This window comes from Stomoxys calcitrans, chromosome 2, assembly GCF_963082655.1.
Source record: "Stomoxys calcitrans chromosome 2, idStoCalc2.1, whole genome shotgun sequence".
NCBI classification, from domain to species: Eukaryota; Metazoa; Arthropoda; class Insecta; order Diptera; family Muscidae; genus Stomoxys; species Stomoxys calcitrans.
The window spans coordinates 62,545,375-62,571,043 of record NC_081553.1 but is presented as its reverse complement, the minus strand read 5'-3'; the positions used below and the strand labels follow the sequence as shown (position 1 = coordinate 62,571,043).

The window sequence follows — 25,669 nt, the reverse complement described above, 5'->3', positions numbered from 1 at the left end:
TTCCGTGCAGTATAGAATCATTTTGATTATGCCTAGCGCTAGTGATGGCGATATGGAGTCTGTGGGGATGACAGTTAGGTCAGGTGCTGCCGAGATAGAGCTATTGAATGTGTACATACCGCCAATTGGTAGTTGTGTTCGAGAAAATGGTCAAGTTTACAGGCCGAACATTACTGGCTTATTGGGCCCTCTAAAGAGCATCAAGTTTCGTGGCATTCTCTCCTAGGTAACCACCAGATAGGCATAACTTTGAGCAGATTGAAGGCTCCACGTTCTGCACGGTGAATGAGGATACCCCTACTAAGTTTATAAGTAGGTGCAGCAGCTCGCCAGACATTTCCATTGCATCCCTGGATCTGCTGAGTGACGTATCCTGACAAACCGTCATTTCTTTGGGATCAGACCACTTCTCATCATTGACCGACCAACCGATTTTATAACCTATAAGCGCTGGACATTTATTAATCAGAAGAACACCGAATGGGTCTGCTTCAGGGAATACAACAATTGCCGCTTCAGTGAATTGACACCCTACCCCTCAAATGTGCTAATTGCCGAGAAGAAATTCCGAGACATCATTCACCGCAAGTGCCACCCAATTTCCCGATGCAGGCAGTGATATTCATAGACGAGCGTGATGAGATTCTTTGCGCGAAACCCACTTACCCCAGAATCAGCGAGCTGAATCTGGAAGTAAACAGTGTAGTCAATAAACTAAGCACAATTTTTGGATGGAACACTTGGAGCAATGACACTTAGGTACAGGTGTAGACAAGCTGAGGTCTATTGTTAAGTCACTCTTGAACACCGGTAGAAGGGATGACAGGATCTCAGTCACTTTTGGCGAAGTAACTGTGACTGACCCGAAGAGATTCGCCAGGTTGTTCAATTTGTTGAACATTCCGAGAGAAACAAGGCACAGCCATTTGCCGTATCCGCGGTACCCGAGTCGATGGACAGCCATCACAATTAACCGTGAACGAATATACAAATGTCAATCGTGGCGCAGAGTCCAAGACATCCAAGGCGCTGGCCCCACGGAATCTCTACACTGATGCTGAAGAAGCGAGATCTACCTGGAGTCGAGTACCCAACAACTGTCCTTATTTTCTCCCCTGAACACTTTTGTATTACACGAAGTCTGCCCGGCCCGGGACAGCTGTGAACACCGCACTGGCTGGAATACTAAGGTCCGATCTGTGTGGCGCCCATAGTTATCACGAAAAGCTTGACTGTAAGCTACCGGGCACGTCCACAGGTTGCGGAAAGTGAAATGCTCGATACGAAGTAGCTGCAACGGCAGTAGTGGATAATCGGCGGTATCAAACGGAATGTCTCGGCGAGAGGCCGAGACATTCCTTCAGCCATTCCAAACTATTTGAGAACATCGCTAATACGTCCCCCAGCCAGGCCTGAAACGCCGGATCACGTCGCCAGTCGTTTGTGAAATTTAGAGATAAGAAGTCAAAACCCCGCAGAGTGAAACAGCGAGTTTACCAAGTTCCCGGCGCGGGATAGCTGTGAGCACTACACAGGCTGAAACATTGAGGTCCGATCTGTGTGGTGTTCATTGCTGTTACGAAAAAATTAGCTGTGAGCTACCGGGCGCGTCCAGTGGAATGTTCCATACGGAGGAGCTGCAACGGCAGTAGTGGCCACTCAGCAGTATCTAGCGGAGAGTCTCAGTGAGAGGTCGGGCGGCAACGGCACTTGCATTAATACTGATTGCCTGCGATCCTCGATATGACATTGGAGTTTAACGAGGGTAGCCAGCTCCACCTGCAAGTCCCGCCAAAACTCGATGTCTGCAAGAGTGATCCCGCTACTGAAGCCTGGAAAATACCCGAGCAAGGGGAAATCGTACAGACCGATCTCCCTTATCTCACCAGTAGGCAAGACGCTTTAGGGACTACTCCGAGTATCACCATGGATTTCGAAGATTGCACAGCACAACAACATCTTTGCAGGTCATCATCGCACATATTTGCCGTGGCTTCAGTCAGAACAGGCCATGTGATAGGACGATCCTCGAGGTATTGGAACTTTGGAGAGCACTTTACGCGGTTAGTCATGCCAAACAATTCAAGGACATTGCCAACACGTCCTCCAGTGTGGTCGCCAGTCATTTGTAGAATTTGGAGATAAGAAGTCAAAACTCCGTAGAGTGAAACAGCGAGTTTACCAAGGGGTGGTGAAATTACCGGTATTGTTAAACCCATACCTGTCCCTTATTTCAACCCCTCCAGACGGCATAGAGATCTATCATATGCGGACGTTTGTTCGATCATGACAGTGGTGACACCTGCGATGGGTAACACGTCTACCTCAACAAACTTTGCCTCTTGTTTTGCTGCATGAGATCTGCCACCAATTTTTAAGCCACATTGTTCTTTACGTACACTCAGAGGTGAATAGGGAGTTAATAGTAATGGTCGATGGAGTAACAACTCCGATCATCAAGTTTTCCAAAAGTAATTAGGTCCACATTTAACAGCTCTTTAAAATTTTCCTCATATGCCATTGCAATTTGCCATAAGGTCAGAAAGCTCAATGATAAGGGAACTCTTTTTTTATAGCCGAGTCCAAACGGCGTGCCGCAGTGCGCCACCTCTTTGGAGAGAAGATTTACATGGCATAGTACCCCACAAATGTTGCCAGCATTAGGATGGGAAAACCATCGCTGAAAATTTTTTCTGATGGTTTCGCCAAGATTCGAACCCAGGCGTTCTGCATCATAGGCGGACATGGTAACCTCTGCGATACGGTGGCCTTAAACATATTTACGGACAGTATAATTTCCATATGGGCAATAACAACCAGGACGGTATTGTCGCAAACACTCTTGGAGTTTAAGAAGGAGATTAACATCTCTGAGGATGGCAAAATCCGCATCCTTTGGGTGCCGGGCCATAACGGAAAAACTGGGAATGAAAGGGCAGATTTGGCCAGAGCCAGAAGCCTTTAGGGCCGACGCAGTCCGAGTTAAGGGAGTGGGCGACGAATGTGCTTGCAACATAGTGGAACAGCGAAACGGTCGGTAGGACGGCAAAAATCTAATGGGGGGATCCAGATCGTGAGAAGACGAGGCTATTACTGAAAAGAGCAAGGAGGTCAGTATAGCTATTGGTATCATAACGGGACACGTAGGACTTATGTAAATCGGTGCGGCAAGTGATAGCACGTGGGAAAGATTATGAGACATCGGAGCATTTCCTTTGTCATTGGCCGGCTTTCGCGTCTGACATATACCTGGCAATTGGGTGGGCACACAATACCAGACATGAACCAACTTAGGGGCGTGGCATGGAAAACAATTGGGGATTGTCTAAGAAGCAAGGAATTCCTAACTTAAAATTTTATTTTTATACCCTCCAGCGTATTATACCCTCCAGCATCATTCCGTTTGCAACACATCGAAATATCAATTTCCGACACTACAAAGTATATATATTTCGGATCGTCGTAAAATTCTAAGACGATTTAACGATGTCCGTGTGTCTGTCCTTCCGTCTGTTGTAATCACTCTACAGCCTTCAAAAATTGAGATATTGAACTGAAATTTGTCACAAATACATCCTTTTGATGCACGCTGGTGCAGTTCTTGAATGGGCCAAATCGCATCATATTTCGATATTGTTGCCATATAGACCGATCTGCTAATAAAGGGTCTAATGCCCATAAATGCTTTATTTTCTATCCGATTTCGCTGCAATTTGAAACAGTGAGTAGCTTAAGGCTTTCCGACATCTGACCCAAATATGGTTCAGATCGGACTATATCTAGATATAGCTGCCATATAGACCGATCTCCCGATTAAGGATCTGAAGCCCAACATTCGACCCACATATGGTCAAATCGGACAAATCGGACTATATTTGGATATAGCTGCCATAAAAACCGATCTGCCGATTAAGGGTCTGAAGCCCATAAAATCTTTATTTTTTAACCGATTTCGCTGAAATTTAAAACAGTGGGTTAATTTATGCCTTCCGACATCTGACCTAAATATGGATTAAATCGGACTTTATTTATATATAGCTGCCATATAGACCGATCTCCCGATTAAAAGTCTGAAGCCCACAAAAGCATTATTTTTTATCCAAATATGGTTCAGATCGGACTATATTTAGATATAGCTGCCATATAGATCGATCTGCCGATAAAGGGTCTGAAGCCCGTAAAGGCTTTATTTATCACCCGATATCGCTGAAATTTTGAAACAGTGTCTTATTTTGAGCCTCTCGATACCCAAGCTTAATATGATTGATTTCGGACTATATTTAAATATAGCCGCCGCATAGACCGATCTGCCGATAAAGTGTATGAAGCCCATAAAAGCTTTATTATACCCTCCACCATAGGATAGGGGTATACTAATTTCGTCATTCTGTTTGTAACACCTCGAAATATGGATCTGAGACATAAAGTATATATATTCTTGATCGTCATGTCATTTTAAGTCGATCTAGCCATATCCGTCTGTCCGTCCATCCGTCCGTCCGTCCGTCCATCCGTCCGTCCATCCGTCCGTCCGTCCGTCCATCCGTCCGTCCGTCCGTCCGTCCATCCGTCCGTCCATCCGTCCGTCCGTCCGTCCATCCGTCCGTCCATCCGTCCGTCCATCCGTCCGTCCATCCGTCCGTCCGTCCATCCGTCCGTCCGTCCATCCGTCCGTCCGTCCATCCGTCCGTCCGTCCATCCGTCCGTCCGTCCGTCCATCCGTCCGTCCGTCCATCCGTCCGTCCGTCCATCCGTCCGTCCGTCCATCCGTCCGTCCGTCCGTCCATCCGTCCGTCCGTCCGTCCATCCGTCCGTCCCTCCGTCCGTCCGTCTGTCTGTCGAAAGCTAACTTTCGAAGGACTAAAGCTAGGCGCTTGAAATTTTGCACAAATATTCTTCATTAGTGTAGGTCGGTTGGGATGGTTAATGAGCCACATCGGTCCATGTTTTGATATTGCTGCCATATAAACCGATCTGGGTTCTTGACTTCTTGAGCCTCTAGAGGGCGCAATTCTCATCCGATTTGGAAGAAATTTTGTACAACGGCTTCTCTCATGACCTTCAACATACGTATTCAACATAGTCTGAATCGATCAATAGCTTGATTCAGTTCCCATATAAACCGATCTCCCGATTTTGCTTCTTGAGCCCCTACAATGCGCAATTCTTATCCGAATGGACTGAAATATTACACAATGACTTGTACAATGTTCAGCATTCATTTGTGATCCGATTAGGACTATAACATGATATAGCTCCATTAGCATAAAAGTTCTTATTCAATTTTTTTTTTGTTTGCCTTAAAATAGATACTGCGCATAGAACTCGACAAATGCGATCCATGGTGGAGGGTATATAAGATTCGGCCCGGCCGAACTTAGCACGCTCTTACTTGTTTTTTATCCAATTTTGCTGAAATTTGAAACAGTAAGTAGTTTTAGGAAACCCGCCATCTGGCCCAAATATGGTAATCATCGGACAGTATTTAGATACAGCTGTCATATAGACCGATATGCTGATTAAGGGTTTGAAGCTCATAAAAGCTTTATTTATTACCCGATTTTGTTGAAATTTGAAATACAAAATTCAACAGTGACTTACATTTATAGGACCACTCAATGTCAGTGCCGAATTTGGTTGCATAAGTTATCGAATTTTCAGCGGATTGTGACGAAAGGGGGTTTACATATTTACCCGCTTTTTAGATCACTTTTTAGAGGTTACTTTATAGTTTTGAGAGCTCACAACAAGTCCGATTACTGGCTTAGGTGTATGTCCATAGTGGCATGGGGCGGATTAATATCTGCACCCTCTTTTCAACCTAACCTAAGAATCTGATAAGATTTTATGGAAGCTCTTGTCTCAACCTAATTTTATAAAATTTTCTTTTGAATTTTAATTATTTCTTAAAATTTTAATAATTTCCTGTCAATACTTAAGATATTATGGAATCCCAATTTCGCTGTTGTTAAAATCCTGTCATTTCTCATAATTTTAATTAATTAATTTTCCGTTAAAATACATTTTCACTACATTTCCTGCAAATGTTAATTCATTAACTATGTACTACTTTACAAATGTCCTTCTTTGTTGTTTAATTATGCAGTTTGTAAGTAAATAATGTTTCAAATGCATTTCAAAATGTACATGATGCGGTTCTAGAATAAATCGATTGTCTTGTCATTTTTCAAAATGTTTAAATTGTTGACAGTCAATTTGGTAATGCATTTTGTGTATCTGACATAAGATCTTCTTGAGTTCAAGAGCTCACCTCTTCCTAGTGTAGTGAACGACCATTAGTAAAATTGATGTTTTGTTGGCTTTTGAGTAGAACTGGTTGTGGTGTAGATGTGGTGGTGGTGTTGGTGTTGGTGGTGGTAGCTGTAATTGTTGTATAGCTTAAGTGATGTTGACTAAACACAAAATCATCAAAGGAAAATTTATTTACCATGGAACAAATTTCGACAATATTTATTTTCACCATGACATTTTTGGTATGACACCACCACTTCACACCATTAGTCGATGCCCTGAGAATATTGCGTAGCGTTACTGAGCAGGCCAAGCTAACAACCGGCAGTCTAAGCGACCGACTGCCCAACCTACCCATTACCCAAACAAAACACTCTATGATGGTTAACTCATCATCAACTTGGATGGTTAACTCTGTCTGTCTGTCTGTCCATCTGTCTGTCTGTCTGGCTGTGTCATAAATAAGTTTACACAAGTGTTTGGTTAATATCATTGTTTTTCTTGTTGTAGAGTATTTTTTTCTTTTTATTAAAGTCTTGGCGTTTGTGGCATGGGTATTCTTAAATAAGTTTACAAATTATTTAACTAATGTTTGAAATTACTCAGTAGTTGAGATGAGAAGCACCATCGTCATCATCATCATCGTCATTATTGCTGTTGCTGCCTTTGCTGCTGCGCCTTAATGTAGGTGGTTGCCGCTAAAATGAGAAGAGGGAATAGCAAAGTGTTTGTATTTTCAACATCAACATGGAAGTGGTTGCTAGGCTAAGGATGTTGTAACTCTCAAATGGCGGGGTCATATGACCCCAAGAAACTTTGCCTTTTTGAAAACTTTTAAAACTGATGAAATTTGCGATTTGGAGGTTACATAGACTAAGTTCTTCACAAGATTAAAAGGGCACAATGGGGTGATTTTAAAAATAACACTACGTAACAAGTTAAAACGTCTTAGATACCCACTAAAATACTAAATTTCCCATGAACTTTCCTTTAAGGAACAGAGGATACTTCTCTCATATCAATGAGTGCAGTCCGATTAAGGTTTAATCTCAATGATAATGACCAAACGACATCACTTGGTAGAGAAGATTTAACATGGCAGGATACCTCACAAATGTTGTCAGTATTGGTAAGGGGAAAATCACCGCTGAAAATTTGTCAGATGTTAACGCCGGGATTTAAACCAAGGTGTTCCGCGTCGTAGGCGGACACCGCGTAATAGGCAGACACCAACACCGGACGGGACACAAGTCACTGTGCCAAATTCTAGCGACATCGTGTAATAAATGCAGCCTTAATCGGCAGACCGGTCTACATGCTATCGATATCTGAATAAAGACCAATCTGAGCAATATTTCAGTCCGATGTCGGGAGGCTTAAATCAACTCACTGTTTATGATTTTAGCGAAATCGGATAATAATTTCAGCTTTTATAGGCTTAAGACATTAAATCGGCAGATCGGTCTATATGGCAGCTATATCTGAAAAAATATCGATCTGATCCATACTTGAGTCGGATATCGGGAGGCTCTAATCAAATCATTATTTGAAATTTCAGCGAAATCGAAAAACAATTGCGGCTTTTATGAGCTTAAGACTCTTAATTGGCAGATCGGTCTATATGAGACTACGACGACGGGAGGCTATGATCAACTCACTGTTTCAAATTGCTGCGGAATCGGATAACAATTGCAGCTGTTATGGGCTCAAGACCCTCAATCGGCAGATCGGTCTATATGGCAGCTTTATCCAAAATTGTGCGATTTGGCCCATTCAAGAACTCAACCAGAGTGTAGTAAGCGTGATTACGGACGGACGAACAGAAGGACGGACATCGTGAAATCATCTTAGAATTTTACGACGATCCGAAATATATATAAAGGGTATTTTTTTAGCAATAACCTTTTTTGGGCAATACTGGTTTTAACAGCTCATGCTCATCATGTGAAGAAAGTTCATAGCGCACCTCTTCCATTTTTCCGACGAAGCTCATATTTGGCTTAATGGGTATGTAAATAAGCTGAATCGTCGACTTTGGAGTGAATATTAGGAAGAAGCATTGCAAGAGCTACCAGTGCATCCAGAAAACTCACAGTTTGGTGCGGTTTATGGGCTGGTGGCATCATAGGATCGTACTTCTTCAAGGATTACGCGAGTCGTAGGTTAGGTTTAAGTGACAGTTTGCCATCAGACTCACTGAGACGTTTTCGTCCATTGTGATATCACAGGAACAGAAGAAGGAAGATGCCTTCTATTGGTTGCCCAAAAAGTAATTGTGCATTTTTCATATAGTCGGCGTTGACAAACTTTTTCAACGGTTTGTGACCCTGTAATTGCATTCTTTCTTCTGTCAGTTATCAGCTGTTACTTTGAGCTTGCTTTAGAAAAAAAGTGCGCTAAAAAGGTCGTCCAAATGAAGTTGATGATGACCAAATCAAAGCATTAATCGAATTGGATCGTCATGTAACTGAGCGTGAGATAGGAGAGAAGTTTAATATACCAAAATCAACCGTTCATTATCACATAAAAAGTCTTGGGCTGGTGAAAAAGCTTGATATTTGGGTACCACATGTATTGAAAGAAATTCATTTAACAAACCGAATCAACGCTTGTGAAATGCACCTTAAACGCAATGAATTCGATCCGTTTTTAAAACGAATCATAACTGGAGATGAAAAATGGATTGTTTACAACAACGTTAGGCGAAAACGATCATGGTCCAAGCATGATGAACCAGCTCAAACCACTTCAAAGGCTGATATCCACCAAAAGAAGGTTATGCTGTCTGTTTGGTGGGATTGGAAGGGTGTGGTATATTTTAAGCTGCTTCCAAGGAACCAAACGATTAATTCGGATGTTTACTGTCAACAATCAAGGAGAAGCGACCAGAATTGGTCAATCGTAAAGGTGTCATATTCCACCAGGACAACGCTAGACCGCACACATGCATCATCAGACTACCATTTATTTCGATCTTTGCAGAACTCCTTAAATGGTAAAACTTTCGGCAATGATGAGGCTATAAAATCGCACTTGGTTCAGTTTTTTGCAGATAAAGGCTAGAAGTTCTATGAGCGTGGAATACTAAATTTGCCAGGAAGATGGCAAAAGGTTATCGAACAAAATGGCAATTATATATTTGATTAAAGTTCATTCTAAGTTTTACTAAAAATGCATTTACTGTCTTTGAAAAAAATCCGCAATTACTTTTTGGGCAACCCATAGTTCCTAACGTTGAACCATATCGCTTTAAAAAGCCTAATAACTAGCTATGTTCACATCCGCTAAATCAGACAGGTTCTCAAAGAAATGGGAACCTAAAGTGGAACTCCTTCTGACTGTTGGTGCGGGACACACACACACAGAAGGTGCTCTATAGTATCTTCTTCTTCGATGTCCTCACAGCTTCTGCAAAAGTCGTTACTGGCCACCTCCAGTCCGTCAGCATGTTTTCCGATTAGACAGTGATATGTCATGACGGACACAATGACTGAGACGTCTGTTTTAGGTAATGACAGCAAAGCGGTAGACCTCTTCAGGTCTAGATTAGGCCACATAGTCATCTCGTTCAGAGATCTGCTACAGTCGAGGGCGGTTTTTGGTGTTCAAAAATACGTTCTCCAGGGATTTAATAACTGCCCGGCTATCTGAGAAGATATTTATGCCAGTAGTCGTAATGACATTATATCTTAGCCTTTCCACCACTTCTTCAATTGCAAGGATCTCCGTTTGATACACACAGCAGTGGTCGGGTAACCTTTTCGATATGACCAGTTCTAGATCTTTAGAGTACAGCCCAAAGTCCACCTGGTCGTTTAGTTTGGAACTATCCGTATAGAAGTCTATGTAACTTCTGTTACCAGGTATATCGTAGTTCCAATCGGTTCTATCAGGAAAAGTGGTACAGGACTTTTTATCAAAAAGCGGCTGAGGTGGGGTGTAATCAACACTGCTTGGAACATCGGATATTGTATCAAGGATAACACAGTGTTCGTAGCCGCCACATGACCAATGAGAAAGCTCCCTTAACCTCATGGCAGTCGTCTCTGCAATTTGTCTAGCCACAATGTCCAGAGGCATAAGATGTAGCATTAAATTCAGTGCATCAGATAGTGTCGTCCTCAGTGCGGCTATGATGAATAAACAAGCCATCCTTTGGATCCGGTTAAGTATAGAGCAGTAGGTGGACTTTTGAAGCGCCGTCCACCAGACGTCCGACACCATATAGCATTATAGATCTGACTAATGCAATATATACCCAATGCATGACACGCGATCTAAACCCCCAACTTTTGCCAATGGCTCTCTGGCAGGTTTATAGGGCAAGAGTTGCTTTTCTTGCTCTTTCAAAATGTGGGATTTGAAGTTCAATTTCCTGTCCAGTATTTTGCGCTTTCTGTAAATGATACATTCTCTCTTGTATCTGCTGCTGAAAAGAACAACTTCTGACGTGCACGTACTAATACCTAGGCCACTTTCGGTAGACCACTTTGCTTTTGCACGTAGAGCGTCCTGAAGTTTATCTCTTAGAGTGCTGGGAAACTTTCCCTAACCGCAATTGCCACGCCATCAGCATACGTGACCACTTTTACGCCTTTTTCTTCCAAAGACAATAATATATTGTTAATGGTTATATTCAACAATGGAGGAGATAGTACACCTCCTTGAGGTGATCGTCTGCTGACCCATCTTTTTATATCCACAGTTCCCAAGCCTGCCGTAATGCATCTTTTAGTAAGTAAGTTATTAATAAACTTTCTTGAGGGAGAGTTAATGTCTAAAAACTCCAACTCCTTCATGACTGACGTTGGCCTTGCATTATTGAAAGCACCTTAAATGTGAAGAAATGCTACCATTGTATATTCCTTGACAGCAAAAGAACCCTCTATGAAACCGACTAGCTCGTGAAGGGCTTTTTCAATGGATTTGCCTTTACTACAAGCATGCTGCTGTCCCGACAGGCGATCTCCAGGGATCTTTGCCCTAAGATATGTTTCTATTAACCTCTCAAGAGTCTTTAGCATAAAGGCTGACAGACTAATAGGACGAAAATCTTTCGCCTTCGTGTGGTAAGGTTTTCCTGCTTTCGGTATAAAAATGACCTTCGTGTCTTTCCATCCCACAGGTATATATGACATCCTGATACAAGCTGAGTATATCTCCCTAAGCCAGGAAATCAGTCTATCAGATACAGCTTGTAATTCAACCGGTGATACATCATCAGGGCCTGGCGACTTAAAGAAGTCGAAACTTCTTGTCGCCCAAAGGATTCTCGGCTCAGACACAATTTCCCTAATAGCCTCCGACGAATGCATACCAGTGACAACCTCTTCTGGCGCCACGTTGTCCGTTGAAGAATTTCCCGGGAACTGTGTATCAACGAGTAGTTCTAGTGTTTCCTCACTACACATTGTCCATACATTTTTTGACTTCTGAATTTACCCCACCGTAATAGGTCTCGAGGATAGAATCTTCTAGAGGCCTCAAATGTGTCATCCACGGAGCTGCAGAATTCTACCCAGGATTTTTTTTGAGCCTTTCTCAGCTCGCACTTATATTTTCTTAGCACTAGTAGAGGGCCCAATCATGTGGTGCTCTTGTGGCTTTCGAGTTACAAGAGCGGATCATACAAACCAGTCGGCGATGCTACTTCAAAATTTCTCATGAACATTTCATTAAGCAATAGGGCATAGTTCTCTCATATCAATACGTGCAATCCGCAATGATAAGCGGCCTTCTTTTCATGCTGAATCTGAACGGTACACAGTGGGATAGAACCGAGAAAAAAACAAGTAAAAAAAAATTTGCCATGTCAGAATGTGTAGAGATATCCCTTCAATATGGAATGGTTAGAGCTTAGGTGCAAGCAAGATTATGTGTAAAATTTTAAAGCTCTAGGTTGTCGGGGCGCCTTTTGGCAGACCCCTAAAGTTGTTCCCCTCGGTATTACGAAAATTGATCTTATTTCGGGGATATTCGACTTTTAATAATTTTTCTTTGCAATTTTGATCGAAGCATGATCATAGGGAACATACATTAACCCGAGTTAAGTTGCGCTGGCCCTTCGACATTCTTCTTCAATTTGGCCCAGATCGGTCCAGATTTGGATATAGCTGCCATATAGACCGATCCGCTAATTTAAAGATCGATTTAAAGTTTTGGGCGCTTAAAAGGCGCATTTATTGTCCGATGTGGCCGAAATTTGGGACAGTGAATTAAGGTATGCCTCTCAACAGACGTCTGCGATTTGGGCTAGATCGATCTATATAGATTTGTATATAGCTGTCATATAGACCGATCTCTCGATTTAAGGTTTTGTGCCCATAAAAGGCGCATTTATTGTCCGATGTCGCCAAAATTTGGGACAGTGAGTTGCGTTGGGCCCTTCGATATTCTTCTCCAATTTGGCCCAGATCGGCGATTTGGGCTAGATCGATCTATAGATTTGGATATAGCTGCCATATTGACCGATCCGCCGATTTCTAGTCTTAGGCCCATAAAAGCAACAATTTTTATCCGATTTCGCCGAAATTTGTGACAGTGAGTTTCGTTAGGCCCTTCGACATTCTTCTTCAATTTGGTTCTGATCGGTCCAGATTTGAATATAGCTGCCATAAAGACCGATCCTCCGATTTAGGGTCTTAGGCCCATAAAACCCACATTTATTATCCGATTTTGCCGAAATTTGGGACTGTGAGTTGTCTTAGGCCATTCGACATCCTTCGTCAATTTGGCAAGATCGGTCCAGATTTGGATATAGCTGTCATATAGACGGTTCCTCCGATTTAGGGTCTTAGGCCCATAAAAGCCACATTTATTGTCCGATGTCGCCAAAATTTGGGACAGTGAGTTGCGTTGGAGCCTTCGATATTCTTCTCCAATTTGGCCCAGATCGGCGATTTGGGCTAGATCGATCTATAGATTTGGATATAGCTGCCATATTGACCGATCCGCCGATTTCTAGTCTTAGGCCCATAAAAGCAACAATTTTTATCCGATTTCGCCGAAATTTAAGACAGTGAGTTTCGTTAGGCCCTTCGACATTCTTCTTCAATTTGGTTCTGATCGGTCTTGATTTGAATATAGCTGCCATAAAGACCGATCCTCCGATTTAGGGTCTTAGGCCCATAAAAGCCACATTTATTATCCGATTTTGCCGAAACTTGGCTCTTTGAAATTCTTCTGCAATTTGGCCCAAATCGGTCCAGATTTGGATATAGCTGCCATATTGACCGATCCGCCGATAAAAGCAACAATTTTTATCCGATTTCGCCGAAATTTGAGACAGTGAGTTTCGTTAGGCCCTTCGACATCTTTCGTCAATTTGGCAAGATCGGTCCAGATTTGGATATAGCTGCCATATAGACCGATCCGCCGATTTAGGGTCTTAGGCCCATAAAAGCCTCTTTTATTTTCCGATGTCGTCGAAATTTGGTACAGTGAGTTGTGTTAGATCCTTCGACATTCTTCTTCAATTTGGCTTAGATCGGTCCAGATTTGGATATAGCTGCTATATAGAAAAATCTCTCGATTTAATGTTTTGGGGCCATAAATGAGCTTATTGTCCGATTTTGCCGAAATTTGGTACAGTGAGTTGTGTTAGGCCCTTCGACATTCTTCTTCAATTTGGCTTAGATCGGTCCAGACTTGGATATAGCTGCCATATAGACAGATCTCTCGATTTAAGGTTTTGGGGCCAAAAAAGGCTCATTTATTTCGCCGATTTCGCCGAAATTTGGGACAGTGAGTTGTGTTTGGTATTTTGATATAGCTTCTATGCGGCATAAAGCATACATTTTTCACCGGATTTTGACGAAAGGTGGTTTATATATTGGGTTGCCCAGAAAGTAATTGCGGATTTTTCATATAGTCGGCGTTGACATATTTTTCACAGCTTGTGACTCTGTAATTGCATTCTTTCTTCTGTCAGTTATCGGCTGTTACTTTTAGCTTGCTTTAGAAAAAAAGTGTGAAAAAAGTATATTTGATTAAAGTTCATTCTAAGTTTTATAAAAAATGCATTTACTTTCTTTTAAAAAATCCGCAATTACTTTTTGGGCAACACAATATATACCTGAAGTGGTGGGTATCCAAAGTTCGGCCCGACCGAACTTAACGCCTTTTCACTTGTTTAATAAAAATTTGCCTATTTTTAAGTACATATAGCACCTGTTTGAGTTGACATATCTTGGTAAAATTTTACGTAAATCACATCCATGGCAGAGGTCCCCTTCACAAAAAAAAAGAAAAAATGAAGGTATTTCAGCAAGTTTTTCAATAATATCCCATTGTGCACCATGCTCATATAAATTAAACACTTGAAAGTGTTCATTTTCCCAAAATCACTTTGCGATTAATGCTATCTAATTTATTCAAAATAGCTATCTCTGGGCGAACTCATTACCCAATTTTATAGACCCTTATCATATCTCTCTTTTCCATGAAATTTGATTTATTTTTTCAGCTTGATTGCTTTTTCACCTTGAATTACTTACTTATTTGTGAACCCCCTATAACGGGGCAGATGTGGTATATAGATCGATAGTCTTGTGCGGCAAATTCGTTTAGGGTAGACCAATAAAGCAGCGATCCCTGGGGCAGATTAATGCTCAACTGCAATTGGGGGAATATCACTGAGCCACCCAGCAAAGGTTGTTGGAGCTGTAAAAAGAACCATAAAAAAAAATCAAAATAAAATCGAATTAAAGTTCTCCACCGCTTAAAATAAAAGTTTTTGCACTCACATTGAATAACATTCCCGCTTGCCTGTACACACTGGACACTGTAGTCATATCCACTTCCATAATTTTTTCAAAATTGTAACGATTCCATTGCCAGCGCAGACCTTGGAAAGCCTCACGTCCATGGCCAGTGACAAAATGTAATTTTTCATTAATTTGACGCATTTTCTTTTCGCCGATTTTGGTCAGCTGCAGTGAGCCTTCTTCCACCGCATCATCGTCCTTTTCCACAATGAACTCCTTCAATTGCTCCATTTGCTTGCTGTGCAATGTCTGATGGTAGATGACAATGAATGGATCCACACTAAGGATTTCCACCTTTAGGGGCTGCAGCATCAACCATTTCAAATTGTTGGTCATCAGAGAGCATTGTGGTAGGGTGGGTGTTGTTGGTGTTGAAGCTGAGACTGATGACACCATTTGGGCGTTATGGATTTGCTTCGTCTGTTGGCTGTTTGTGGCTTCACGGCATATTTCCTCAATCATTAGTTCTTCGTCAGTCTTTTGGATTGCTGTCTGCATGTGGGCGTGGGATAGAGAAAAGAAAAAATGTGAAAAAGTGTGATTACAAATGAAAATGGAATGCGCAATTGGTATGGAAGGAAGGCAGATAGACGGGAGAGAAGAGAAGTTTAATTAACTTCCATTTAAGACGTCGTAAAGGATACATTTTTTGAAATTGTATTTGGCAAAAAATTACGCAGTTGTAAAGGCACAAATATTACTCTACATTAAATCAGTCAACATTATATTTTTTGAATATTATTACCATAGTTTTGTATTTATTTAAAAAAAAAAAATATTTATCCTAAATGTTGCCATTTATTTTATACAAAAACAAGTAAGAGCGTGCTAAGTTCGGCCGGGCCGTATCTTATATACCCTCCACCATGGATCGCATTTGTCGAGTTCTTTGCGCGCCATCTCTTTTTAGGCAAACAAAGAATACTGAATACGAACTGTTGTGCTATTGGAGGTATATCAAGTTATAGTCCGATTCGGACCATAAATGAATGCTGATCATAATTCAGTTCATTCGGATAAGAATTGCGCTTTGTAGGGGCTGAAGAAGAAAAATCGGGAGATCGGTTTATATGGGAGCTGTATCATGCTAAAGATCGATTCAGACCATATTAGACACGTATGAAGGTCATGAGAGAAGCCGTTGTACAAAATTTCAGCCAAATCGGATGAGAATTGCGCCCTCCAGAGGATCTAGAAGTCAAGATTTCAGGTCGGTTTATATGACAGCTATATCAGGTTATGGACCGATTTGAACCATTCTTTTTACAGTTATTTGAAGTCATAACAAAACACCTCATGCAAAATTTCAGCCCAATCGGATGAGAATTGCGCGCTCTATGGGCTCAAGAAGTCAAGACCCCAGATCGGTTTATATGGCAGCTATATCAGGTTATGGACCGATTTGAACCATTCTTAATATAGTTTTATGGAAGTCATATCAAAACACCTCATGCAAAATTTCAGCCAAATCGGATAATATTTGCGTCCTCTAGTGGCTCAAGAAGTCAAGACCCCAGATCAGTTTATATGGCAGCTATATTAGGTTATGGACCGATTTGAACCATTCTTAATACAGTTGTTGAAAGTCATAACAAAACATGTCATGCAAAATTTCAGCCAAATCGAATAGGAATTGCTCCCTTTTGAGGCTCAAGAAGTCAAGACCCCAGGTCGGTTTATATGGCAGCTATATCAGGTTATGGACCGATTTGAACCATTCTTAATACTGTTTTTGGAAGTCATTACAAAACACGTCGTGCAATATTTCAGCAAAATCGAATAGGAATTGCTCCCTGTAGAGGCTCAAGAAGTCAAGACCCCAGGTCGGTTTATATGGCAACTGTATCAGGTTATGGACCCATTTGAACCATACACAGCACAATTGTTGGAAGTCATAATAAAACACCTCATGCAAAATTTCAGCCAAATCGGATAAGAATTGTGCCCTTTAGCGACTCAAGAAGTCAAGATCCCAGATCGGTTAATATGGCATCTATATCAAAACATGGACCGATATAGCCCATTTACAATCCCAACCGACCTACACTAATAAGAAGTATTTGTGCAAAATTTTTAACGGCTAGATTTACTCTTTCGATCCCAGATCGGTTGATATGGCAGCTATATCAAAACGTGGACTGATATAGCCCATTGGAAGGAAACATAGGCTATATAATTTTTCGGTATTGGAAGGGGGACGGACCCTCCCCCTTATGCCAAAAACACAACCCAAAATCAAAAGTGGACCGATCGGGACAATATAGGTTTCAAATTAAAGGTATTGGAGAGTAGAATACGGATATGGTATTAGCATTTGAGTCTAAGTACCCATCGGGCCGCCCCAACCCCATAACTCCCCCAAACGTACATATTGGACGTTCATTTCAATATGGGGCTCAAATGAAAGGTATTCGGGAGTAGATTTCGAATCTGGCATACAAAATCAAATCGAAGTATAGGGGATCACGTCAACCCTCAAAAACGCTATTTGACTATGTGATACTTGGTTAACCCGATTTTCTTAAAATTTGCATAGATTGTGTACCTTTGTGTGGAAGGAAACATAGGCTTTATAATTTGTAGATATCGGGTGGAGGCGGACCCTTCCCCTATCCCCAAAAACGCCACCCATATCCGAAAGTGGCCCGATGGGCACAATAAGGATATCAAATGAAAGATATTGGAGACCAGAAATGTGGTATACGAATTTGGTATTCAAATTTGGGTCCAAGTATCCAGCGGGCCCCCAACCCCAAAACTCTTCTAAACAGATATATTCCAAGTTCATATCAATATGGGACTCAAATGAAAAGTATTAGGCAGTAAACTACAAATATGGCATAAGACATTAGGTCCAAGTTATGAGACGTCGCCCACCCCCAACTACCCCCAAATGGGGACTCAAATGAAAGCTATTAGGGAGTGATTACGAATAAGACAATAAAATTTGTCTTCAAGTCTAGGTAGCGCTTTTCCTTATAAAGATACGTCAAATGGGTTATTTGACCCATTAAGACAATATGGGACTCAAATGAAAGGTATTTGAGAGTAGAAAACGATATCCAATTTTGGAGCCAAGTGCTTTGGAGTACGTCCTAAAGCACCCCCTAAACTGAACTTCATTTCCATTGAGAATAAAGAACGAATTTAATATCCATATTTGAGTCGAAATGTCTGAGATGCCATCTCTCCCCTCATGACAACATTACCGTGAGGAAGAAAATTACCACCAGGAACAGAGAAGGTGCAACTTCTCACACATCAATGAGTGCGTTCCGATTCAAGTTTAAACTCAATGATAAGGGACCTTTTTTTATAGCCGAGTCCGAACGGCATCGCGCAGTGTTCAAGTTTAAACTCAATGATAAAGGACCTTTTTTATAGACCGTACGGCGTCCCGCAATGTGACACCTCTTTGGGGATACTGTTTTAAATGACCATGCATGGCATTGTACCTCGCAAATGTCGCCAACATTAACAGGGGATAAACACCCCTTTGTCCGATGTTCTCACGAGGATTCGAACGCGTTCAACGTCATAGGCTACAATGGCACGAATTCAATATCCGCATTCAGGGCGAAGTGGCCCCACCCTAAAAAAATATTAGAGAGTTAAAGAAGGCGCAACGGAGAGGGCGCGGTTCGGCTATTTAAAGAAAAAATAAACTGAATTTGTGCATTAAGACTAAACTGTTTTAATTCGTTGGGCAGTGCGACATTTAGAAAGAGCTTCACTAAACCCACTCTCCTACATTTATCATATTCTTGAAATTTTGCGTATCGTCTTATTGTTATATTAATAATTAGTCGAAATTGGGTTTTTAATTTTTTTTTTTATTTATTTAGTATTTTTTTGTTTCTCCTTGTTAACTGAATCGGTTAGGTTAGGTTGAAAAGAGGGTGCGGATATTAATCCGCCCCATGCCACTATGGACATACATCTAAGCCAGTTATAGGCTTGTTGTGCGCTCTAAATACTATTTAGAGTTAACTGATTATCTAACGCTTTAAAATATCCCACATAAAACTCGCAATAAATTATTTAAAATTGTTATATTTTTCAAAAGAATGTTAACTGTTAGCCATTCCTAACTTTTGGTTTAATTTTTCCTTAAATCGAAAATTAGTTATCCCCTTTCCCCATACCCAGCGTCATTCTCCACAACTTAAAATTTCAAAAAGAAAAATTCCACCTACCTTTTTGGCTTGTTTAGACTCTGCTTTTTGCTTCATGCTTGATGTCGACTTTTTAATATCGTCTTTAATTTGTTTAATGGCTTTCAAAACGTTCTTCTGTTGAGGGTTTATTTCCAGCATTTCGTTGCCAATTGCGAGGGCTTTGTGCAAATTACCTACAAAGAAAGAAAACGAATCAAAGAAATAATGCCGAATAAAAAAAAAAAAAAAAACAAACAAAACAAAAATCATACAAAAACATTTCAATTTTATTTTAATTCAATGCAAATTGTCGTAATAATCGTTGAAATGAATTTTGGAAGAAGAAGAAGAACAATTTTGCATAAAATGCATATAAATCTTAATCATATTTTGTTTTCGTTTCCCGGGCAAAATGCTAATCAAATGTTAAACGCCCTCTCTTGCTAACCCCCCTCAATTAGCATCATCCCTTCTCTTCATCTATGTGAAAGCGCTTCTAAGAAAAATCAATTGCTTGACTTACCCGCTTTGTACTCGACATTGATTAGAGCTCGGAAAACTTCCATGCGAGCCTTGATATTGTATTCATCCTTGTTGTCAGCGCCTGCACTGGAACTCTGATTGTCCTCGTCTTGCTCCTCCAACGGTTGGCTGGCATTTTTGGCTTTCACCTGTTTTTGTTGTTGGTGGCCACCAGCATTTGGTATCTTTTCCAAGGCTGTTTCCATCCAATACTTAGCATACGCATGGTAGCCATTTTTCATTGATTTCAAACCAATTTCCAAGCAATCGCTCCAAGACATTTCAGAGCTAAGCAATCGTGCATGCATTAGATTCAGTACATGGGTGTGTGTGGGGTGGGAGTGGGGGGGGGAGAGTTGTTTTATTTTAAATTGTCTCTTATTAATTTTCAATAGCTGGAAAATTACGTTAAAATTCATTATGGCTTACCCAAGCTTAATGCCATTCACTTCACCCACAGATAGACGTTGTGGCTCCAACTTGAACATATCCTGAATACGCAACAAACTAACCAACGAAGATTCGTAATCATCCTCGGTGGGGAAGACAAGCTCTTGGGTTTTGGTAATGTTTTTAGTTAATTCTAAAAAAAAGTTTGGGAAAATAAGAAAACATTTTGATTTTTTTTATTAGCCAAAGACTAGAAAAGTTGTTCCCTTACCTTCTGTATCCAAATATTCTTCAGCATAATCGGTCATGCCCTTCCAATCCGAAGTGATTCTTTTCAGCAAAGTCACCGTGTTGATAGGATTGTTCAGATATCCCTCCCGATTATCGCCAATTTCATCGTAAAGTTTCTGTATGTCTTTGGTTTTGCTAAAATAATGAAAGAATTACTCAAAACATTTTCTGAAGATATTCGTTGAACATCAACATATCTGAACAGCAATTGAAACTAACATCAGATTCAGTTGAGTCATGACGCCTAAGCAATCGACTGGGTCGAAGTGTTTGGAAGCCACCAACCAACAAAATCAAATAAAAGATGTCAACCCATGAAGTTTTTTCGAGAAATCAGTTAAAAAAGTTCGATTTGTATGTACCCACCGGAGATGGGCCTAAGGCCTTACGTCAGAAATGGGTCTATAAAGCAGCTTTGTCAAAATATGGTCCAATCTGCACCATATTGGGCAAAATTGTGCAGGGGGGTTCTCCAGCTCAATGTTCCAAATTTCGGCGAACTGGGGTATTAAAAAAGACTATAATGGGTGCAAGTCCCTATAAGATAGCTATAACTTGAAATGGTCCGATTTGAACCATATTTGTCACGAATGTCGAGGGGGTCTGATACAACTCATTGTTTTAAATTTCAGCGAGCTCGGGCTACAAAATGCCTTTGATGGGGCCATGACATTAAATCGGAAGATCGGTCTATAAATACTTCGTAATAGTGTAGGTCGGTTGGGATTGTAAATGGAGCATATCGGTCCGTGTTTTGATATATCTGCCATATAAACCTTTGAAGGGGGCAATTCTTATCTGATTTGGCTGAAATTTTGCATGAGATGTTTTGTTCTGACTTTTAACATTTGTGCCACGTATGGTCTACATCGGTTAATAACCTGATATCGCTGACATATAAACCGATCTTCGGATTTGACTTCTTAAGCCTATAGAAGACGAAATAACTTCCCGATTTGACTGACATTTTGCATGTAAAGTTTTGCTATGACTTTCAACACTCGCTTTACCTGAAATTTTGGAGCGCCTATTTTTATACCCACCACCGAAGGATGGGGGTATATTCACTTTGTCATTCCGTTTGCAACACATCGAAATATCCATTCCCGACGCTATAAAGTATATATATTCTTGATCAGCGTAAAAATCTAAGACGATCTAGACATGATCGTCCGTCTGTCTGTTGAAATCACGCTACAGTCTTTAAAAGTAGAGATATTGAGCTGAAACTTTGCACAGATTCTTTTTTTTTTTTCCATAAGCAGGTTAAGTTCGAAGATGGGCTATATCGGACTATATCTTGATATAGCCCCCGTATAGACCGATCCGCCGATTTAGGGTCTAAGGCTAATAAAAGCCATATTTATTATACGATTTTGCTGAAATTTGGGACAGTGTGTTGTGTTAGGCCCTTCGACATCCTTTGTCAATTTGGCCCAGATCGGTCCAGATTTGGATATAGCTGTCATATAGACCGATCCTCCGATTTAGGGTCTTAGGCCCATAAAAGCTTAATTTATTATCCGATTATGCTGAAATTTGGAACATTGAGTTGCCTTAGGCCCTTCAACATCTTTCTTCAATTTGGCCCTGATCGGATCAGAATTGGATATAGCTGCCATATAGACCGATCTCTCGATTTAAGATTTAGGACCCATAAAAGGCGCATTTATTTTCCGATGTCGTAGAAATTTAGGACAGTGAGTTAAGTTAACCCCCTTGACATACTATTGCAATATGGCACAGATAGGTCCAGATTTGGATATAGCTGTCATATAGATCGATCTCTCGATTTAAGGTTTTGAGCCCATAAAAGGCGCATTTATTGTCCGATGTCGCCGAAATAAGGGACAGTAAGTTGTATTAGGACCTTCGACATATTTTTTCAATTTGGCTCAGATCGGTCCAGATTTGAATATAGCTGACATATAGACCGATCTCTCGATTTAAGATTTTGGGCTCATAAAATATGCATTTATTGTCCGATTTCGCCAAAATTTGGGACAGTGGGTTGCGTAATGTTCTTCGACATTTTTCTGCTAATTGGCCTAAATCGGTGCAGATTTGGATATAGCTGCCATATAGACCGATATCGCGAATTAAAGTATTAGCACCATAAAAGGCGCTTTTATTGGGTTGCCCAAAAAGTAATTGCGGATTTTTTAAAAGAAAGTAAATGCATTTTTAATAAAACTTAGAATGAACTTTAATCAAATTGACTTTTTTTACACTTTTTTTCTGAAGCAAGCTAAAAGTAACAGCTGATAACTGACAGAAGAAAGAATGCAATTACAGAGTCACAAGCTGTGAAAAAATTTGTCAACGCCGACTATATGAACATTCTGCAATTACTTTTTGGGCAACCAATATAATCCGATTTCACTAAAATTTGACACAGTGACTTATGTTAGGCTTTTCGACATCCGTGTCATATATGGTTCAGATCGGTTTATTTTTAGATATAGCTGCTAAAAAGATTAATATTTTGTTATAAACAATTGAACAATGATTTGTACTTGTGTATTTGGTCCAAATCGGAACATATTTTCGTATAACGGTTATGGGGCATAAGGTATGGATTTTTTACCGGATTTTAACTGAAGTTGGTTTTCATATATACCCGAGGTGGTGGGTATCCAAAGTTTGTCCCGGCCAAACTTAACGCCTTTTTACTTGTTTTTAAGTCATTTTTACTTGTTTATAAAATCTCTTTGCTTTCAAGAATTCGAAAAATTTTTTGATTTTTTTTATATTTTCAAAATCCACTTTTATAAATTTTGCAATACTTCATCTAGACTCACCTTTTTAAGACATTCAATTTCTCTTGTTGGGTATCGATGTAATGCCTAAGGCCATCAATCAGAACTTTTTCAGTATGGAGCATTTCAAGTAGATCATCATGGGCATTGGCAGTTGCTATCAACTCTCCTTTCACATTTCCCATGCAGAAGCATAAAAGAAAGGCCAACATAGAGGTGATTTTGAAGGCAAATCTCATTTTGAATGCTTGTGTGTGCGGCTACGTTTTGAATATTATTTTCTGCTTGTATGCTCCCAAAGAGTTCAGTGGCCTTTTGCTTGATATCGTAGATGCTGTGCTAAGCTGCTCACCAAAAAATTGGTCAACATATGCGATTGCTGTTGGCTAAATAAGCCAACAAATGTTGTTGGTCCAGTTCGTTCGAAACGCCGGCTATACGTAATGGTCAAGTTCAAGGTATTGTCTAGGTTGGTGTTTGTTTTTGGTTTTCTTTCTTTGAATCTTTAATGATTATTGAACTTATGAATATATGATTTTCTGGTTTCTTTAGATTATTTCAGGATTTTGGGTATGCAGAGAAAACTGTTCTTAGTAGCTGAGGTGTTTAAGGTTTGACTTCTTTAGACTAACTAAAACTGTTGCCACATATGTTGGTAATTTTTAGCCCAAAAATAGCCAAAGTTTTTTGGAGTTATGTTAAAAAAGCTTTATTTGCTTCATTTCTCCCTGGTGGTGCCCGAAAGGTCAGGTCACACTGAACTTGTTCTTACAGCTTTCTTGCTTTCTTTCCATCTTGGTTACGAAACTAGAATATCTTCTTTTAATGAATATTTATAAACTTTGTAATTTAAAGATTTACATATTTTGTTAGTATGTTGCCGGCTATGAGTTGACAAATTTAAGCAGTAGGAATTCTTAGCAGAACACTAATTCCGATATAGCATCTATTCAAACAAATTCAAATTAAAAATTTTGAAGTGAATTATTTAACATGCGCTTTGAAAATGGGTCACAGGCATATATTATACCAATAGAAATAGTTGGGAATTAATTAGCCTACTTATGCAACAATAGATATTAAAGGATTTGAGATACACTTCAGTGATATCACATCATAGGTTAGCATAGTCTTTTTGTTTCTAACAAAACTAAAATTCGTCTCATGGTATGTTATACCCAACCCAAGATTCAGCCCAACGATTAAGAGCCTCCTTTTTAAGAGGAGTGCCTGTACCGTAAGACGATTGAGAGGATAAGCACCTCACTAAAAAGTTTTGCTATCCTCGCCCGAGCCCAATTTCGAAGAAACCATATATGCTCCAAAGTTTACCTTTCAAAGGTTTTCTTTAAAAAACAAGAAAACTTATAGAACAGTAATCACCATTACTTTAATATATTGTCAATGACTTTAAGAGTAACATACTCATTAATGAGATGGTACTCCATAACATCTTCACTCTATTGTTTACCCTTGTCATTAAGGAAATTAGTTTGTTCACCTGCATTGTTGCCTTGTTATCATCATCAATGCATCCCTGCCTACATACATGGCTAAGTTTTACTGTTGTAGAGTTTTATTATCTATTTTGTATTGTTGCTGTTGTTGTTTTCCTAACTATCAATCATTCGCTATGAGTGTGTGTTGTTCTTTTATTTGTTACAATATTTACCCAACTGTCATTTACTTGGAACAAATTTTCGTTCTCTCCTTAAGCCATACAAACAAATCGATTGTCTAAGAGCTATGAAGTTGTTTACACGCAACTTGTGGTCTTACGGTACGGTAGCCCAACTCAGACGTCAAAGTGATCATGAACTGTTGTCCAGTACTTCATCGGTCATATAAATATTTGCCCAATTGACGTGTTGTTGTGCTCTGAGAAGTCTGTTGTCCGGCTGGTATTTAAAGAAATGCAGTTGGGAAAAAGTGATGGTAATCCTTTCGGATTTAAGTTGTTGTATAAAATGTTAGGGGATTGATAAGACTGATTTAGAACAAATAAATGGTTAAAAACAAGTAAAAAGGCATTAAGTTCGGCTGGGCCGAACTTTGGATGCCCACCACCTCGGGTCAATATGTAAACCCATTTCGTCACAATCCGGTGAAATTTGGCTAACTTATGCACCTAAATTCGGCACTAACATTGAGTGGTCTATTCAATTTTGTAGAACAAAATGTTGGTCTTTTTGCCGGATATATCCAATTATAGACCAATATGAACCATATTAAGGTCGGATATCGTGAAGCTCAGAAAAACTCACTGTTTAAAATTTCACCGAAATCGGGTAATAAATAAAGCTTTAATGGGCTTCAGTCCCCGGCAGATCGGTTTATATGGCAGCTATATCTAAATATAGTCCGATCAGAACCATATTTAGGTCGGATGTTGGGAGGTCTTAACCTACTCACTGTTTAAAATTTCAGCGTAATCGGGTAATAAATAAACCTTTTATTGGCTTCAGACCCCTTATCGGCAGATCGCTCTATATGGCAGCTATATCTAATTATAGGCCGATCTGTACCATATTTG

General features: G+C 40.2%; 3 protein-coding genes across 3 annotated transcripts in view; all 3 read right to left on the bottom strand.

The window, feature by feature from the left end:
* LOC106095442 (uncharacterized) overlaps nucleotides 1-6,586 on the bottom strand; it is a 101,976-nt gene extending 95,390 nt beyond the window's left edge. Inside the window, exons 1-2 of the mRNA XM_059361470.1 lie at nucleotides 6,449-6,586; nucleotides 6,272-6,381 (exon numbers count right to left, since the gene is read on the bottom strand). Coding sequence (XP_059217453.1) covers nucleotides 6,272-6,381; nucleotides 6,449-6,484 — 146 coding nt within the window. The 5' untranslated portion in view covers nucleotides 6,485-6,586. The remainder of the gene's footprint in view (nucleotides 1-6,271; nucleotides 6,382-6,448) is intronic.
* A 314-nt stretch (nucleotides 6,587-6,900) lies between these two features.
* Nucleotides 6,901-19,376, bottom strand: LOC131994671 (prolyl 4-hydroxylase subunit alpha-3-like). The gene is made up of 4 exons (XM_059361469.1): nucleotides 19,214-19,376; nucleotides 14,997-15,509; nucleotides 14,748-14,913; nucleotides 6,901-6,950 (listed from the first exon to the last, which is right to left on the bottom strand). Exons 1-4 carry the CDS (start codon nucleotides 19,331-19,333, stop codon nucleotides 6,901-6,903), a joined length of 849 nt encoding a protein of 282 aa, XP_059217452.1. The 5' UTR covers nucleotides 19,334-19,376.
* Nucleotides 19,377-19,637: 261 nt separating this feature from the next.
* LOC106082713 (prolyl 4-hydroxylase subunit alpha-2) lies at nucleotides 19,638-23,375 on the bottom strand. Its single transcript, XM_059361467.1, has 5 exons — nucleotides 23,179-23,375; nucleotides 20,358-20,512; nucleotides 20,126-20,279; nucleotides 19,698-19,984; nucleotides 19,638-19,654 (listed from the first exon to the last, which is right to left on the bottom strand). Exons 1-5 carry the CDS (start codon nucleotides 23,373-23,375, stop codon nucleotides 19,638-19,640), a joined length of 810 nt encoding a protein of 269 aa, XP_059217450.1.
* Between the last annotated feature and the right edge of the window lie 2,294 nt (nucleotides 23,376-25,669).